The sequence below is a fragment of the Parus major genome, chromosome 5 (genome assembly GCF_001522545.3).
Source record: "Parus major isolate Abel chromosome 5, Parus_major1.1, whole genome shotgun sequence".
NCBI lineage: Eukaryota > Metazoa > Chordata > Aves > Passeriformes > Paridae > Parus > Parus major.
The window spans coordinates 44,386,760-44,406,494 of record NC_031774.1 but is presented as its reverse complement, the minus strand read 5'-3'; the positions used below and the strand labels follow the sequence as shown (position 1 = coordinate 44,406,494).

The following is a 19,735-nucleotide window of genomic DNA, read 5'->3' as shown; positions in this document are numbered from 1 at the left end:
TTTAGTTACTCATTGTCTTATTTTCACGTGTGAGATTACACTTAACTTTTTACATATAATCTAAACAGTGTTTTCATTTATATTAAGCAAATACTTTGGAAGCTGCAATGGAAATTGATGTGGGATGTTGAAAGATGACTGTGTTGACTATTAATAAGGACACATACAAAAACTAATTTAGGAACAAACTTATTGGCATAGTGAGATTTTCTGGGGTTTATGTGGTTAAGGACACTTAGATTTTAGCCCTTCAGACTTCTTATTTCCTAGGCCACCATTGTGAGTTTTCCCTTTCCCTGCTTTGAAAGCTCCTGTGAGATGCTTGAACTGCCATTCTTCTGTGCTTTAAAACATTCACAATTAGAAATGGAACTGTCTTTCAGAAATAGAATAGGCATGAAAATGGTATTCAGACCCTCCTCTCTCACTATGCTTTCTTGACTAAAATTAAATTTGCTGATACATACATTATTCTATCTCTGTAGAGATGGTAGGTTCAGAATTGCTAAATTATAGAATAGCAGAGAGTTTTACAACAGCCTCACAATGCAGAGGGACATGGCATAGCTCAGGGGAATGATAATTACATAGACTTTTTAATCTTTTGCATACTCGTTAAATTGATTACACCTAGATTAATAAGTAATCCCACCTGTCAAGTTTACCCAGCACCCAATTTCAAGCCATTTAGCATCTAAAAGAACACTGAGGTTTTCTTATACTATTTTAGAATTGTCAGGGACATCATGTTGTATTGATACTTCATTGGTTACATATGCATGCACTTCCTGCCAGCATGAAATATTTAATCAATTTGACATTTAGCTTTATGTTAAAATGTATCCTGCTGGTATCCATTTTTCTTAAATGTGTGTAGAAAGTGAGCGAAATAAAATAGTTATGTTTGAGAAGGGAAAATTAGAATGAAAGGTGATAAAAAGTGAAAAAAATCAAACCCACACAACAAGACAAATGTTTTTGTTCCAAATTGACCCAGCTCAAGTAGAGAGTAACAAAAATGCATTATTGTTGGAAGGATGTTTGCTGCTTCTGTAGCTAACTGCTGTTCATCATTGTAGTTTAAATCCTGATCTATACATTGATATTAGCTCTTGGGCTGATGACTTTTTCACCAAATCAATATGCAAGTAACCGGTGAGTCTCAGAGGAAAAGTGTTGCTGAACAATACAGTCTGAGTTGTGTCCTCATCTTTACTGCACCGGTGCAAACTCTCTGTAATGGGTTGACCTTGGCTGGCTACCAAATTCCCAACCAGCCACACTCACTCCTCCTCCTCAACAGGAGAGGGGGAGAAAATAAGACTGGAAAAATTTGTGGGTTGAGATAAATCCAGGGTGACCAGTTAGAGATTGCCATCACAGGCAAATGAGACTTGACTTGGGGAAAATGTATTTGCTTTATAGCTAATTAAAATAGATTTGGGTAGTAAGAAATAAAGATGAAGGTTAAAATACCTTCACCTGCTTTACTTTTTCCTAGAAACTTTATTGCTTCATTCCTGACTCTTCTTTTTCCCCACCTCACATGGCGCAAGGGGATAGGGAGTGGGGATTTTTGGTGGGTCTAGCTCCTCTAGACTTCACCTTTCTCCTTAAATAATTTCCTTGCTCCTGCATGAGTCCATACCATAGGCTGCCATCCTTCAGGATAAACCAGCAGCATGGTCTCTCCACAGGTAGTAGCACTTCAGGAAATATCAACCTGCCCTGGATTGGGATCCTTCACGTGCTGCAGTGTGAATATCTGCTCTGGTGTGATACTTTCCATGAACTCCAGTGAAATACTAAATCCATTATGATCTCTTCCAAAACTCACAGGCTGCAGGAGACTATCTCCTACAGCTCCTGGAGTGCCTCTTTCTCCTACACTGACCTTGGTGTTTTTAGGTTCTTTCTCACACTTTTTCCTCATTCTTCAAAGTCTGCACAATATTTTCCTTTTCTAAAGTATGCTTTCACAGAAGTGCTACCAGCTTCCCTGGTGGGCTCAGCTTCAATGGAAGGTAAAATGAATTGCAATTACTGCCTAACCAAGTTCTTGTCTAACACTAAAGAAGCTCTTTGGCAAGAGACAAGAGGCTTAGGTTCTCCTCAGTTCTGATGATTTCAACCACTATGTGAAGACTCTCATCTTTGGAAAGCCCTTTCTAAAGAGACACCTTAACTCAAACCACACTGATTTCTTTATTTCTAACATGTTCCAATTTAGGCTGTTTAAGATTTTTTATTTTTGCCTAAACTATAGTTTTCTAATGAAAAAGAATGAAAAACATTATAAAACAGTGCCTTTTTGTTTTCTCATAACAACTGTGTTCCAGATTAATAAAATAGCTGGGGTATTCCAAGAGCTATTAATTACTATGTTTCAATTATAACTGATGCAGCAGAATTATGTAGATTTTTTTGGAAGCTTACTGAGAATCATTATTTTGAGCACTAGATGGGAATATATGACAAATGGTGCAGAAATTGCAAAACCCTTTTGGTATGACATACTTTCCAAAGCTGCTGCCAGGGATGGCAAAACAGTGGTCAGATATAATTCTCTCTGATACATATTGCTGGCATTTCTCTCCCCACCAACAGAGACAACTCAGTATTATGAACTTTTACTCTATTTCACTAACATTACCCTGTAATAGGAAGCAAACAGTGCCTTTATTCCTTATGCAGATTTGTAACCTAACATACTGCTCCTTTCTCACCACGCAGAGAAAGGGGCAGCTGGGAGGGCTTTTCTTCTAACAGCACATCCAATCTATTTTGTTTAATGTGTATTATCCTTTCTGCCTTTACCTGTCTCTCATACTCCATGGAATGCCTTGGTGCTGATGACTGCATTTGCAGCAGACGGCTGAGATGTTGCTGAAGTCAGCAGCACTAATGCTGCATTAGAGAATCCTCTTCAGGGAAAACAGTGTTAGATTTAACCCAGGGGGTGCTGCTGCAGAGAAAAGCTCTATGCTCAGAGGCACTCTGTGTTTTCCTAACAAACAATATGTCAAGCTTTGCTTTCAGGAATAGTAAATGCAATAGTAATGCTTCTCACTTCAGTGACAGTTCTCAGCAAAATGCTGTAGAAGCAGTAGGGTGAAATTCCCCTTTTGTGGCAAGCTTGTGATGACTTTCACTGCTCAATTTCTGTGCCTTGGGGACAGGCAGAAGGACCAGGGCCAAACTGGTGTAAAACATGTCAGCACTGATAACAGCTTTCTTGATCTATGACTGTATGAATCCTGTGGTCCCCAGACAGCAATTCTTATTATTCTTATTCTTCAATCCAGAACAACTGCCACAGGGATGCTGGTGTTCTGCCCCATATGTAATCATAGCCTGCAGGCAGGATTTTTCTCCCATTTTTTGATCACAGCTGTAATGTCACCTGTTAATTAGCCCACATCATGCAAAGATGCTGCACATACACAAAGGCAAACATGACAATTGTCTACTGGGACTTTTGTTCTAAAAGCCAGACTTTCTAAACCAGTGTCAGATTTTTTGAATGCCCAGTTATAAAAATTCAGCATTGATTGTGCTGGTTAAATGGATGCTCTCTACAAAACCTGATAAAAACCACAACAGAAAGAGATGAATGGGGGATGAGGGGGAGTAGAATAACAAGTAAATCAGGTAGTGGAAATTATTTGCTATATCTTCAAAACATAAAATTTTGACGGTATCATGATTTTTGGTAACACATGGCCAGAAACTTCAGTGTTTCACCACTTTCACCTGCTTCCTGTGAGACCATGCATTTTTTGTTAGGCATGCATTTTCTGTTTGTGACATATTCTTGAGACGTTCATATAGGTGATAGCTTAATACACGAATTGTCTCCACTGTTTCTCTAATATACCTCTTATACTTGCTATGACTTCCAGGCACAGCCCTGCTAGTCTAACTCCAACAGCCCTTACCTGAAAGAGCCTGCAGAGTCTGTGGGAAAGATCTGAGGCTGGAAGCAAACGCTAGATACCCATATCCCCCAGGAACTTCTGTTTGGAGATGAGCAAGAGCCTTGGAATGAAAGATTAATGTTTTATCCATTGGTGGGCTGCTCATTTCCTTGCCTTTCTATATTGTTCAATCAGGAAGCCTTTTAATGTTAAATTCAGTATGTGGCTATTTCAAAGAAGGAAAAGAAACTGTCCAGTTAAATAGAAATGAATGACTTTAAAACAATTATGGCCAGTGAAGTCTCTTCATCCCCCAATCCTTTATGATCCATTCTAAAGAAGGTGAATCCACCTACTCTTAGTGGTCAGTTCAGGGAAGCTGTAGTGGACTTTGTTAACACCTCACAGATATTTCTGAGCTTTGGTGCATGAGAGCTCTGTCCTGCAACTTCATACACTTGACAAAAAAATTGTATTTCTATATTAGTTCATGAAGGAATGCTGGCTTATTAAATAGTGCTACAGGAAGGATGTAGAAGTGCCAATAACCCAATGTAGGATCTTATAAAAGCTGTAGGGAAGACTATTTGCTCATGAATTTTCTCAGTGAAACTGGACTACATGATGAGATTACTTTATAGTTCTAACTAAATTTCTAGATTATTGTAAACATAAAAAAGGTTTCATGGGACAATTCAGATGTTTGACTATGAACATGTCTGAAGAATGCATAAATTCTTTACTTTAAAGAAACCTCCTGTTGTATCCTCCTGTATGAGGATTTTGGGAAAAAAATATTGGTATGAACCTTTAGACAAGCATCAGCAAACCTTTTTACTTCAGCTGAAAGTATTTTGTTTCCTTCTTTCAATGACATCACTAAAATGAGAGATTAAATGTCCAGTTTCATTTTTGATCAACTCATGTTTCAAATTTAAAGCCTGTTGCTGAGTTTGTGAATGTGTACGTGCATATAGCCTCTATGTAATTCTGTGTTGAATTCTGTGAATGCAGCATTTTTATTAGATGTGTCTATTATTCTCTCATTAAAATGTACATACATTGCTGTGTACCTGTGTAACACAGGAATGTGGAAGAAAATAAAGTACTAAATAACACCCTATTAAACCATACATTTTTTCACAATAGAAATTGTGACAGCAGTAACATAGAGAGGGCATGTTTATTTAAAAAAATAAATTATTTGGTTTAAACCATTTAAAAATTCTCCTCCAAAACCAGGTTTCTTTGTATCTCATATGTTCTTAGCATATTGAGTAAGATAGTTGCCAGGATACAGGTCACTGTAGCGAAGCCACATTTTGATATTTTCATAGCCGAAAGTCAGTTGAACACAGGCTGTCACTGAAGACTGAGTACAATAAAGTTGTTGAGTACCCCGGCCTTCTCCTCATTTGTTGTTACCAGTTCACCAGTGTTTATCAGGGGGCTACTGTTGTTTATCAGGGGACTTATTTAACTTTCCTTTTCTGGTTTACATACCAATAGAAGCACTTCTTGTTATTATTGGTGTCCCTTGTGAGGTTCAGTTTCAGCTCTGCCTTAGCCTTCCTTACCACAGTCCTTAATCTCTATACTCTTCCCAGGTTACGTGCCCTTGTCTCTACTTTCTGTGCATTTGTCTCTTTAGCTTGACCAGCAGTTCCCTATCCAGCCTCAGCTATACCAGTCTCTTGCCTTCCTTGTCCAATTTCTTGCTCCTGGGGATTTCCAAGCTGCCTTCCTAGAGGAACACCCCATTATTCTTTTCAGACATTTCCCCGCTGTTTCCCTGTGGTTTCTGTTAGGACTCCCTGGCTCATCTCCCTAAGACTGCAGCTATGGTCCAGGATGGCTAGCACAGTTCAGAGTCACTGCAGAGCCCTTGTTAGCACTCTTGTCCCTCTATTTTCATGTCTTCTCACATCTGCCAGGGACAAGCCTTATATTGCCCCTCACATCCCCTCATATTGCTCCTCTACCCCCTCACATCTAGTTCAAAGTCCTGACAGGGAGCCTCACTAATTCCTGAGCAAAGGCTTTCTTCCACCACTGAGAAAGACAAATCCTGTCTGACACCAGCATGCCTGGGGCTGTGTAGAACAGTTTCATTGCCAAAACCCCCAAAATTTTGATGATGACACCAGCCATGGAGACATAGATTCAGTGTGTCCATTTCTTCCCATGTTGCTGCCTTCAGCTGTAACAAGAGAGGAGAATATAACCCACACCCCTGATTCCCTTCCCAAACATCTGAAGGCCCAGAAGTTTTTGATTGCCCTTGGACTATGTGCTGCCCTTCCCTTGGCCCCTTCTGTGGCCCATCAGGAGCGGGCAGCAGTCTGAGGGCCATGCCAGGCTGGGAGATGTCCTGGTGATGCCCGTGACCCAGGCCCCAGGAGGCAGCACACCCTGCTATGGGCTAGGCCTGGTCAGCATGCTGGGCCTGCTGCTTGCCATGGGAGGAAATTGCCTACAGCTTTAACCAGTTAAACTTTACCCCATCATCTTGATGATGAGTGAATGTTTTGCTTTTTAATTCTCATCAATATTAGCAGAAATCTGAGGTATTTTATCTCATCGCACATCACCTGGAAATGCGGCAGCAATGTTCCCCAGTACAAGCCCAGGTAATGCAGTGATCTCAGATGTGAATAAATGTACAGATCCTAAGATTGCAATTTCATTTGTAGCATTAATATCTTCAGTCGTTTCACTTTGAAGGTTATAAAAAAAATCAGGAGTTTACCTTTCTTTGCTCTCTGGTATCCTTTTACTGGGATAAGGCCTGTTTTGAAACACTTAAGTGCCCCTTTGAGGGTTCCTGTACCTATAAGGTTAGCTGTCAGCTAACATAGTGCATGCATGTGAATGGATATCTATCATTGCTTTCAGAGACTGATTAGATCTTCTTTGACATGATTTAAGAAAAATATGGATGAGGCTCTGTTTGGGGAAAAGCCTGATAAAAGTTCTGATAGCAGCTTGTTTTGAAAAAACATGAACAAATGAAGTAGGGATTGTTCTGCATTTATTGTAAACATGTCCTCTTCTCTCTTGCTCTATGTTTGTCCTAAGCTATGGTCTAAGCCATCTCTACAAATGCAACAATTTATGCAGTCCTTTATTTTTTTAAGCTGTATACCTTTGCACATTGCTGAAGTGCCAATGCAGTTCATCCTTTAATTTTAGTAAAACTACTTGTTCAACTTCTGGAATTTTATGTAGCTCTTATTTACAGAAATGGACTTTCCCAAGGCACTTGTAGAAAAAGTAAGCACTACTTTCTCTTTCTGCATATTGATGAAACCATGGTTTAAAGGCAAATGGCAGCACCATTGTGAGAGTATATTTTCACAGAGACAGTGTTCCAATCAGAAATAAGGATTTCTGAATTGCCACGTGCTTAAGTCACTGACCCCACTGTCTTGTAAAGAGTTGGATAGCTCCTAGATGGAGTATCTACACTGTTCTTCCAACACCTAACTCCTGCTTAAAATCTCTGCAGTGTTGACTGCAATTGTGCCTTGTTCATCGGCTTTGTAAGAAGACCATTCTGTTACACATCAGTTGCTTAACTAGCTGCTTTAGTACATTCTTCCTGTGAATTTATTTATATAATATAAAATACTTTAGGATCAATCAACAACAAGGTCTACATCCACTTAGGACAGTCATTAGTTATAGGAGAAAATGAAAAACTAAGACAATTCTTCTTTTAAGAAATAAGCAAGCTGAGCACAGTAATCCACTAAGATGTTTAAGTGACAAAATATTTATAAGAATGTTTTATGTTCTCTACTGTGAACTTCCCACCTTTTTAAATCAGCACAACACATTTTCCATAGAAGACAGAATCAAACAGGCCATGATTTTACTGTAGGGCTGTTGCTAACACTTTGCCAGAAACACTATTTGAATAAGAAAAAAACATTTATACTAGTAGACAGGAAAAGAAAACTTGCAAACACTGTTTTAATGATACCAGCTCTTGACTTCCAGCTTCTTGACTAATTTCTGTCATATCAAAGGCAGACATTGTTTTCCACTGGGAAGCTTACCCAGTCTACACTGGACTGTATCAATTTTGGTAAGGTAGATACCTGTTTCAAAAAATTGTAGCATTCTGTCTCATGAATTCTGCTCTCTTCTTACCATGTGAGCCTTGGATCCTGATGCTGAGTAATCTGAAGCATGAAAAATCAGCCCTCAGGCTCACAGATTTTATGTTGGTTTACAAAATAAACAGTAGTTATATGCTCTAACTAATTCATATTGTATGAATCCTATGGAATCTATGGAAGCTAAACACTGAGTTGTCAGCTGAGCCACTTCTGTGAGTACTCACATTTCATTCAGTAAGGAGATGTTGTGACTCAGGTTTAAGATACTTGCCTTTAGAGAAAGGGAAATTCTAAGTGCTTCATACAAACCTCAATGTTTTATGTTTCTTCTTCATACTCCTCTGGTGTTTTCTGCTGAAATTCAGTGTATTTATTACAATAATACTTTCAGGAGACAGAGAATAAACGTACTGATATCTTACAAAAAGTATGACTTCTTTCTAATACTGTCACTCTTCCTATTGTCACAATAATGTTCTTAATTTAATTCACATTAAAGTTCTCAATAGTCACATGAAATATATCTGGAGGTAAGAAAAAATATCCATTTAAGTTTGATGTCATTCTGTCCTGGTTAAAAAGTGCTGGGAACTATAAAGATCCTTTCATGGTCAAACTGAACAGCTATGTCACAGGGTGTTGTAAAACAAAAAAAAAGGAGTCAACCATAACAGCTTTTGCTCTGATCCAGGATCCTTTCTAAACTATTTGGTATCTGGAACCTCTAAATAATATATGAAATGAAATATTAACTGTAAGTGTAAAGCAACTATAGATTTCTGTAGTTTATTGATTATCAAATAAGCTGTAAGCTCTATCCTCTGTGCAATACTTCAGAGTTGTATTTCTTGTAGAAAATATGACTGTACTAAACACCTCAGTTCTGAAATTATTCAGTATCATAAAACGTTTTCTTTTGGGAAAGAGTTGTGACCCTCTTCAGACTCAAGGTATAATCATGTTGTATGTTTAAATTTTAGAGAATGGGGTTGCCATGCCACTCTGATGGGATGTTGTAAATCTTTCTGCTTTGATTTCTGAGACAGCAAAGACACATTGTGAATATGTTCAGAGGATGCACCTAAAGTAGCTGTATTTTAACTGTAATCTGTCTTGTATGCAAAAAATTAATTTGGTTTCAAAGAAATTGCAGGCCAGTGGTAGCTGCACCATGGTAAGATTACACAGGAATTTGGTTTAAAAGAAATCCAACATAATCAAATTCTACATGTGGTACCATTATATCAGTGAATGCTGAGGAACCCAGCCTCATCTTGCCATTGGTAACACTGGCAACAGGGAGCGGGGAAGTGTGATGATGAGACACCTGAATTATTTTTGACCCAGCTTTGATTTACATACATCGTTAGCTTGACACAGAAGTCAGGCTATTAAGTCCAACTGGAGGTCAGGGCTTGTTAGCTCTGATGTATTGTAAAGGTCATCTGGGCTATGCAGTGTCTCAGTCCCAAGGTGAGAGGTCAACAGTTGCACTTGGCTTGTAACTTTGACCTCAGACATCTTGTATACTCTGGCCGACACATGATTTATTATAAACTTTGTGAAGCTTCCAGGGCTTAAGGATGTTTTCATGAGTGATGTTTTTGTGAATACAGGTAAATAGTATGGGACAGTTTATGTTAGTGAGCCAAATAACACTGTGGTTTGCAAAGCATTTTTGTTTCTCTCAATACCAGGTCAGGTAGTGATCAGTGTTCATTAACAGTTAATTTCTTAGCACTATGAATACTATTAAAATTATGATTTAAGGACGCAAATCGCTCCCAGGGTCCTTCACCAAACACCACCATGTGTAATTTATGTCCCAGCTGGTCAGAATTTTCGCATAATTTTGCATAAGTGATTTTCTGTATATTTCTAAACTTTTTGCACATGTAACTGGCCTGTCCAGTTCTAGAGGTAATGGGTGAAGTTATAGAGGGAATGGGCAAAGCTCTAGAGGTAATGGGCAAAACAAACTCTTGTGTATGTGTGGCCAAAGCAGACATGGAACCTTCTAGATGAGAAGAACCATATCTAAGTGAAGAACAAGATTTATGTAAAAGTCTTGAAAATGTTATTTAGAAAAGTTTTTATGAAAATCGAGGTTATACCCTAAGAGATTTGAGTTTGAATAAGGTTTTTTGCTTTGTGTTTCAGTGGCTGTTCCCTCAGCAGTGCCAACTTGTGAGCCTGAGCCCAAAACTATCAGGCATTACCCATCTCCACAATTCTCCATTTCCTCCCGGTCCACTGTTGTTGCTGCCATGGAAACCCCTTCTCAAGGCCGGCAGAAAGTCATGGATTGGAGAGCAGTGGTGGCCATCTTTATCGTGGTGGTAGTTTACCTAGTGGCGGGAGGACTTGTCTTCCGTGCTCTGGAGCAGCCCTTCGAAAGCAAGCAGAAGAACACAATCGCGTCAGAGAAGGCTGACTTTCTTCGGGAGCATGTTTGTGTAACTGAGCTAGAGCTGGAGACACTGATTCAGGTAGGCCATGTAAAGAAGATGGTACTTCTTGGAGGTTAGGAAGAACAGCTCAGTGAATTATTGACCAGCTGAGTTGGTGAGGGACAAAATTATTCTCAAAGGCCTTGGAATAGGCAGCATGAAGAGCAAGCTCTTTCCTAGTCATTTTAAGGTCTGAGAAGCAGCAACTATGTCTCCAAAATATTGTAAATATGGAACCATAGAATCATAGAATAAGCTTGAGTTGGAAGGGGCCCATCAGGATCATTGAGTCCTGACCCTATGCAAGACACCCTAAGAGTCACACCATGTGCCTGTGAGCATTATCCAAATGCTTCTTGGGCAGTATCAGTCTTGGAGCTGTAACCACTGCCCTGGGGATCCTGTTCGAGTGCCCAACCACCCCCTGGGTGAAAAGCTTTCTCCTGATATGCAACCTAGATCTCTCCTGACTCAGATTCAGGCCATTTCCTTGTGTCCTGTCACTGGTCAGGAGAAGGAAAAAATTGGTACTTGAATTCACTAGAATAATGACTGATGTGTGCAAAGAAAAGAAGAATGTAATATCTGGAAAAAATTTTTGAGTGAGGTGATAGATTTGCAAGACATAGGCCTTCATCTCTACAAATTTTCAAGTGGTCTTAAATTCTTGATTCTTTCTTCAAAATTAAACACAGCAACTGGGAGGGCACATAGAACATGATAGGTGGGATTTTTGAAATAAATATCCAGCCAAGAATTCTGAACTTACAGGTTTACTGTTGTAATTTTTAAATAAATGAAGGAGGATGAAGCATACAAATCAAAATAGAAAGTAATTGTCATTTAAAAGCTTTGGGACTTTTAGTCTGATGTAGTATGAAAAGTTTTAGAATCGATTTTGAAGGAAATTATTATCAAGTTTGCAAGGATAAGTGGAAAATGTAATAACAGGCAAGAAAGATGTATCTCTCATTGATAGAACTCTAGACAAGGAAATTATTATGGATCTTACAAGACTTTAGTAGAGTATCTTCTGGGATTCCATGTAGAAGCATATCAGCCCAGAGAAAAAAAAGATTAGATAAGAAACGTAACATACCTAAGGAATATATTTAAACTTCAGCCTCATATTTCAGATCTGAATTTGTGTCAGCCTTCCAAGAGCACTGTGTTTCCCTCTGGGGTGTTGGACCAGAGATCTGTTGTTAATTTCAGGCTGTTTGAAAGAACATGGCTCTATCCCCTGAATTCTTGTGTCCGTTCAGTCAGCTGTATTAAAAAAAACCTTTCTGTAGGTGAATCGAATTTATAAACTTATTTCTTTTAATAAGATGTTCCAATATCTCACTTATGTGATAGAAAAGGCCTTCTACTTTTCAGCCTAAACTTCTTTGCAAATAGATGTGGTCTCTCCCTCTTGTGTTCTGTGTTCATAGAAGACAGTCAGTTCTGAGTCAAAAACTGTGTAGCTGAACCAGTACCTTTGGGCAGCCTAGTGCAACAACTAACAAGACAAATCTGCTTTTGCAGGAAGTAGTATTGCTTGATTCAGGGATGGCTTGGATCACATCCTTGATCTGTCTGCAAAAGACAGGTGAGCATGTTAGGTTGCCAGGATCCAGGGATATTGGTTCAGATGTGTTTTTCTTGGCAGCATTGCAAAGATCTGTATTTCCCGCTACTCCTTAGAAGTAAAGGATGTTTTGAAAACACTAAATGCAAGAAGCTTTTATTCCCTTGGTGGGATTGTCACCAGTAAAAGATATGTAGAATACATTCATTCCAACCAGAAAGCAGAACTCATATGAGGTGCAACCAGCAAAGTACTTCAGCAGATTGTGGAGTTCTGCATACTAACTGCAGTAGAAACAGCCTTTATTCTCTAGCCTAAGTTATGTACGAACAACAATTCTTTATTTTACACAATAAAATAAATAAAATTTATTAATTTTATTAATAAAATAAAATTTCTCTTCCACCTCAAAAGTGGTGATAAAGAACACACATACTCTGTTATTAGAAGACAGATATTCTGGACAAATCTTCTTATCTTCTGAGATTTCAGTATGTCCTCAGGCATTACAATGGGTAGTTGGAAATCATAGTGCAAAAATAAATTAAAATGGGTTTAGCAGCTTAGGATGTGAATGTCTTAAAGCCAAATGATATGAAATATTGAAATAGATTTGTCAATAAAGAAAAAGTTTCTTTGGATTCTTCTGTATGTCTGGAGGTGAAACCAGCTTCAAGAGTGTAGTTGGGTATGTTTATACAGAACTGATTGTAACTGACTTGCACAGAATAGCAGTGAATGAACTTGCTTGAAGATAATGTCAGGGAGTTAACACTGAGCTTCCACAGCTTCATGTTGATGATCTCAGAAGTGACATCCCCCTGGCTGGCCCAACACAGTTCTGCATTGCACCAAATGCTGCAACTGCCTTTACAGCTGTGAGTTCAGACTGATGTGGCAACCTCCATGGGTCCTAGCTGCTGTGCTGTGTGCAGTCTACTGCTAAGGGAACTATTCATAATTAATGTTATTTGAATACCTGAAAGCTCTTAGGTGAACACAGATCATACTCTGCAGAATGACTGTGTTGATTTGCCTCTGTGCTTTGGAGAGTATGGAACAATACAAAAAGGGAAACCTTAGAACTAACTTGTATTATTTTACTGTGGGTTGGCTCTGGAGCAATCTTTTAAGAAGACCAATGGAGTACCATCATCCTTATGAGACTAATGATGGAGAAATGTATACCTTTTCCTAAATTTCAATCTTTCAAAGGATTCTGCTTTGGAAAACCTCTAAGGAAGATGTACAGCACTGTATGAGGATGCTGTTAAAATTTAGTGGGGATGAGACGTCTTTTTAGCTTTATCTCCAAAAACCCATTGCAAATATTAGCACTGTTAGCACAAATATAAATTGCTGAGTCCAGACTTGGAAGTTCATTCACAGACTTCAGAAGAAATACAGTGATGAAAGGAGTGCAAATTCTTAGGAAGATTCAAAGTATTTTAATTTTGTATTTGACTGTTGGATTTTGGTTCAGGTCTATCTAATACTCCCACAATGACAGGTAATTTTTTCATAACAATGTCCAGTGTTTCACAGTGCAGTCCAAATTTTCTAAAGCCACTTTAAGTGGAAGTTCTTAACTGTGAATTTTTAAAGCCCATTTCTGTATCTGAAAATATTTGTTGCAGTGAATCCAGTACACTGTTTAAGGTTGTAGGTGAACTATAGCTTGGCAAAATAATGAATATGCGGTTAAGAAAATGAGAACATTGTGTGTTCTATCTCAATGCTTTTGAGTTTTCAGAGTTAGAGAAAATGAAACCTAGAACATGCTAAAAGACAATGAAACTTCAGGTTCTTTAAGTACAATTAGCTGCATTGTATTTATTAGATCAAATAGCAGAAGATAGCAGTACTTAGGTGACTGGACATAGAGTTGAAAAGAAAAGTGACATTGCTAACATACTACAGACCTTTTCTTTTTGTTTTTATGTATTATAAAATAATCTTATTAATAGCTGTGTTCAAAACCAAGTCATCCTGCCTTTGTAATAACACACACAGTGTGTATAATGGGGAGGTTACGCTCCTCAGAAAGTTCAGATTTCATCTATCATTAGGAGAGATAGGAAGACCATCTTTGTGTTTTGGCAGAGTAATTCCTATGGACCTGATAAGGGCATTCATACTGTTTCTATATATCCTGTGTACTGTATATGGATAAAAACTTCCATAATGCACCTTGTTTTCCTAATGAACCCTACAAAATTATGCAGGATAGAGAGGCTTGCTACTTAAGAACTTACTTATGTTATTGTCAGGCTGCTTTCTTCTGCCTTGTCCAACAGGGTTTAATTTAGGAGTGTGAGTGATTACAGTATATATGTATATTAAAAAAATCACCCACCTGGTAACTAAGTCATATTATTGCTGTCCACTAATGACTACAGCAACCCAATAGAGCTAGACTGCAAGCTGGAAAAGAAGCAGAGCTGGGAATAAGCTAGTCAGGCTTTACTGCCTAATTATATTAGTAAGAATTCATATCTTGGGTAGGCACTTTGGATTAGTGTTCTGAACCAGTTTTGCCCTGAAGGTAAGAAAGAAAGGGCACATCCTGCAGAGATGCTTAATTTTGCTGCTGCTTGGTTCATTAGTGTCATAAGCCAGCTTTTTTTCCAGGCTGTTTCCATGTCAAAGGAAAAGAATTTTCATGTGCTAGAAGAAAACTCTAGATAGTCAGGCAAAAAATAGTACTTTGAATTAACTATGGAGAAGACTTGCATGTTGCTGAAGACAAGAAAAGACTGTTTGTACTGTGAAGAAAAACAGACGTAAGTATCTGATTATTGAACCTTCTACCTGTGCCTCTGGTGGTTAACTTGTCCCAACCTCCCTTCTGCCCCTATCTTTATTTTACCCTATTCCTCCTAAAAGGAAAGGATTCAGATGTCTTGGGTCCTGTCCTAGTTGGTGCAGGCACACTGGTTTGTAACACCAATCCAGAGCTGTTCCAGCTGCGTAGGAGACAGAATGAGCCTAAGATGCTTCACAAGTCTGCAGCTTTCCCGTAGCTGTGCTGCTTCCAGAACTTAGCTGATGCCTTTGCAGAGAGCTAAGCCTTTTGTACTTAGTTCTCTGTGCATATCACTCATTGAATGCTGTAGGTCTACCCTCAGACACAGTGCATGCATGACTATCAAATCACTCTAAGTGAAGGTAGATCGCTTTCTGGCTGATTGGTTCCTAAAGCCCTTTGTGGGATAGGCAGAAATATTTAAGGAATGGGCTTTGAGAGCTTGTTACTTTTGATTAAATCTGAAAAAAATTGCTTTCCTTGGTCCTTAGAAAATGCTGTTGTGGAAAAGTGAATAAATGTGAATTTATAATGAGGGTCCCTATATACCATATAAGGGGTGGTGAGAATAAGTAGAGAGTTAGGGAGTATAGGAAAAAAGTTATTAAAGAATTAGTTTTTAAAAGCTTCTTGCTAATGAGAAGCCTCCTAATAATCCTTACAGAGAAATATCAGAGCATGAAAGGCAATTGAAGCAACTTTTTGTATGCTTGATAGGAATCTGCTTGGAAAAAGAATTGTAGAGGGAGGTAATAATTATTGAATTAGAATGATCTGTGGAAAGGAATTAATAGAGATAGGAAAAAAAAGGACAAGAATTTTCTTTTCCTATCAAATTCCTATCCTTGATATCACATAGGGTAGGTACCTTTTTGACTGTCTCATCACTTGAGAGGGATATTACACTTGCCCTTGAAAAAGATGTCTTCTTCATACTTGGGATCTAACTGGAGAAATTACAGAAACGTGAACAAATGAACCAGATAAAAACCTTTCTTCATGGAGAAACCAGAAACAGTCTATTTTGCTTCTCTCTCCTAATCAGCTGCACTGGCTTCCAGCTATCTTGATGCTTATGCAAGTGGAATTGACAAAATAAGTGTACTTCAGACTGAGATGTGGTTTGGTTCCACTCTCTTTGGGAATACAGGATTCAATTGTCCCAGTATCACTACAAATCCTGGGCTTCTGCTCTGAGGTTTGCCTTTGGTCTCATGCAGACCATGTCACTGGGCCACGTCTCTTTTGTTACAGAAGGACTGTACTGATACCAAAGGGCCGAGAGTAAAGTGCATGTCTATGAAATGATAGGGAGCAAACCAGAAAGTTGTGATCAGAAATACATGTTTTAAAAAACAAATAATTTCATGTAATTTTATTAATTTCAGTAGTTTTGTCATTCTCTTCACTTCTACCTGTCTGTTGGCTTGAACACACATCCATTACTTGCACATCCAGAAAGACAATTTCAGCCATTTGAGGTATTTCAAATGATTGCCTTCCCTGAAATGGGTGGCATTTCAAAAGAAAAAAATTACCATAAGTTGGTAGTTATTTAGTAAAGAATAACTTTCAGTTAATAAACAGTTTCAATTAATAAGCTATACTGAAAAAATACTGTTTACTTGTATACCATGCTTGTAGCTCCTCTGGAGAAGGAAAAAGGGATCAGGAAAGGAGCAAGTGTGAAACAGCTTTGGGTACTTTCATGACCTGTTACTTTCAACAATACTTCAACTATAAAAGTAGCTGAAACTACCAGTTTAAAATTTCTTAAATATGTGGGGCTTGTGTTTAGCAAACTGGAAATTATCTTTTTTTCCTACTCTGAGATAACCTGAGGATGCAGCTCTTCAGGTCATTGCTGAAAAGCCTATCTGAAGCTTCGATGAAAAACTTGTAAAATTTTGTGGTCTATGTGAACTTGGAGAGTCTTGCCAGTAATAGTATAATTGTTTGAATTTTGTGTCAGTTTTCATCTAGCAGGATAGTTCTGTGTAGGTGGACTTGTGGTGGTAGTAGTAAGGCATCCTTTTCTCATGCATGAGCTGAAATTGGTTGTTTGACTGCTGTTAGCTGCAGGCTGCTAGCTGCTTTTTTTTTGTCACTCTCTTTTTGTCCTCCATCGCTGTATGCAAAATACTATGTATTAAAAGACAGCATTGGAATAGTTGGTTATTTATAAATGAATGATGTCAGTGAAGCTTTAAAGAAAAATTAATTTGTTTGGGATGATAAGGGAGTCTGAGAATCTCAAAGCTATCTGAGGCAACAGGATACACCTTCACTTCAGGGGTTAGTGCTTGGCCCTGAAAGACTTGTTAAACTGTGTAAACTCAAGTGTGATTTAAGTGTAATTAGCTTGCTGACATTCACACACTCAAGGGGAGGGCAGACAGCATTCCTTGGCAGAAGTAACCAGGGTAGCTGACAGTGTGTCATGGCCTATTTAAATGGGCAACCTGTCTGTTATGCTGATTTATGCTGTTCTGCAGAAACCAGCAAATGATCTCTTTCACACCACCTGCAATATGCCAGCAACTGGTACAATTGCTGTAAAACCCAATGGGTTTGGTCCAAAACACATCTGTCCTCTATATCCTTATTTTTTGAGGTATGGACATGTGCTGAGGAGCCCTGGCTTTCTGCCCACATGAGGTGAAACCGGTCCAGCCTGGAGCTTGCTCATGCTATTGTTTCACAATCAGCTTAGCCTGGCATGTAGTAGATGTACTTTTAAAAAGGGCTGTCCCTTACTGATCTCTTCAGATGTAGCTGTCTCTGTTCTTGCCCATACGCCTCTCCTCCCACTCCTTTCCCTTTTTGTGAGGTATGAATAACTAAAGCTGGGAAGCAGATTAGCTGAAACTTGCCCAGGCTGAAAAAGCAGTAGAGGAACATTTATGACCGTGAAGTCACTTGGAAATAAAGACAAAAAATGAGTGAGAAAAATGGAAGTGGAAGAAAAGAAAAACTGTGGTTAATAAGCCATTGGTGGAAACATTAATGATGAAAAAAGTGTATCATGAAAGCTAGGGAGAGAAGTGATGTTAAATGGATGAGTTTAAAAGTCAATGCTAAACCCACAAGAGAATGTGAAGTTATGGAGAAGATCAAGAGAGACCTCACAGACATGATCAGGTAAGAAGTGGGGCAATGGTAAAATAGAAGGCTAACCTTGCTTTGCACATGGACTGTATAGGAAAAGGTGAAATAGAAAACCACCATGAGAATTCATAGATCATAAATCAGAGAGAAAAAATAACTAGTTAAAGAAATGGAATAATAAAAGTCAAACCTGTGTTGATAGGTGGGAATTCCATGTTGGACAAAGCCAAAGAAAAAAGGATGCAAGAGGTAGCGCTTTCACTTGTTGAGCCCAGCAATAAGTTCACTGAAACTACCAAGGCTAAAGATTGGTGGCACTATTTAGGAGGAGGAACAAATAACAGGAGAAGGAGATGGTCTGGCAATAGTGTGAGCAGCTGATAACAGCAACATGAAGTGAGGTTGGAGCAGAATGGGAGAAAAGCAAAAAGCTGGAAATGTTAGGAGGCAGAAAAGGAGAAGCTCGGTTTCTCTACAGTGCAGTTTTATGGAAATTAGACTCGAGAGCATTTGGAAGGGAGAAAGGCAGTCATTTCAGCTGCTCTTCTAGAGTGAGATCTGAATTTCTCTATGATGAGGAATAGCTTGCATGAGATCTAAAACCAACTGCAAAATACATTCTGAAGGACATCTCAAAAATCAGTTTAGAGTAATTCAGGTGATTATACCAGATGCTGACAAGAGGTTTATTTCTGTGCTTTGTAAGCTGATGTATTCAACTCTGTCTTCCTTTGGACTGTGAGGCTGCAATGAAAAGTGAATGTGTGTGTCCCTTGATACAATATGGTACATTTTTAGAAATTCCCAACAAACATTCAGGAGGCTGATATGTCTGCCTGATTTGATTCAGTAATAAGTGGGACACAGGATAGTGACCAGGAAGTATAGCTATCTCAGCTTCTATCCAGAATATACTTCATTCAAGCACTGTCTGGGAGTCTCTGTATCTTGCTGTGTTTGTGTATATGAGATCATGTGTAGTGTGGCAACTTTTGAGCTGATCACAAAGTTTTTTTATGATGTTTCCATAGGTATCTTATTTGTTAATTTCAAACAGGGTATATATATATATATGTATATATCCAATATTTTTTTTATTTAGTTATCATAAAATATAAATTACTTAATCAATTACTGATTGTTTGGGAATTTAAATCCTTGGCTGACTAGCTTCTGTTGATTTCACAGACATTATTTGTATTTACCACCTTTCTAGCTGCTTCTAACATGAGCTGTTCAATTGAGGAAATTTTCCTTTGGCTGTAGTTGCTACAAGAATGATATTTATGGACGAATTTGTGGTGTTGGTCCTCCACTTCTCAATTGCTTTCTACCTTTTGTCATTTGTTTACGCATTGTATCTTTCTTCTACCTGAATGGATATTCAGTTCAGTCGTATATTCGACTTACATGTACAGAAGAGGTTACTGTACTTTGAGCACATATTAAAAACTTAAATTGAAGCTGCTTCCATGGTCCCAGAAATTTCCCTTTGGACCCTTTACCAAATTGCATAGGATACAGTAAGGCATGCATAATGCTGATTTTTTGTATTTTCTTTGCAGCATGCTGTTGATGCTGATAATGCAGGAGTCAGTCCCATCGGAAATTCTTCTAACAACAGCAGTCATTGGGACCTTGGAGGTGCCTTTTTCTTTGCTGGAACAGTCATCACAACTATAGGTATATTTATTGTTTGTTTTTTAAAATGCATAGTCATACTGAGACAAGGATAATGAAATCTATTTGAGGAAGGT

At 38.4% G+C, this 19,735-nt stretch overlaps 1 protein-coding gene across 1 annotated transcript in view; it reads left to right on the top strand.

The window, feature by feature from the left end:
- KCNK10 (potassium two pore domain channel subfamily K member 10) overlaps nucleotides 1-19,735 on the top strand; it is a 55,973-nt gene that overhangs the window by 14,319 nt on the left and 21,919 nt on the right. The window contains exons 3-4 of the mRNA XM_015629582.3: nucleotides 10,202-10,530; nucleotides 19,544-19,661. Coding sequence (XP_015485068.1) covers nucleotides 10,202-10,530; nucleotides 19,544-19,661 — 447 coding nt within the window. The remainder of the gene's footprint in view (nucleotides 1-10,201; nucleotides 10,531-19,543; nucleotides 19,662-19,735) is intronic.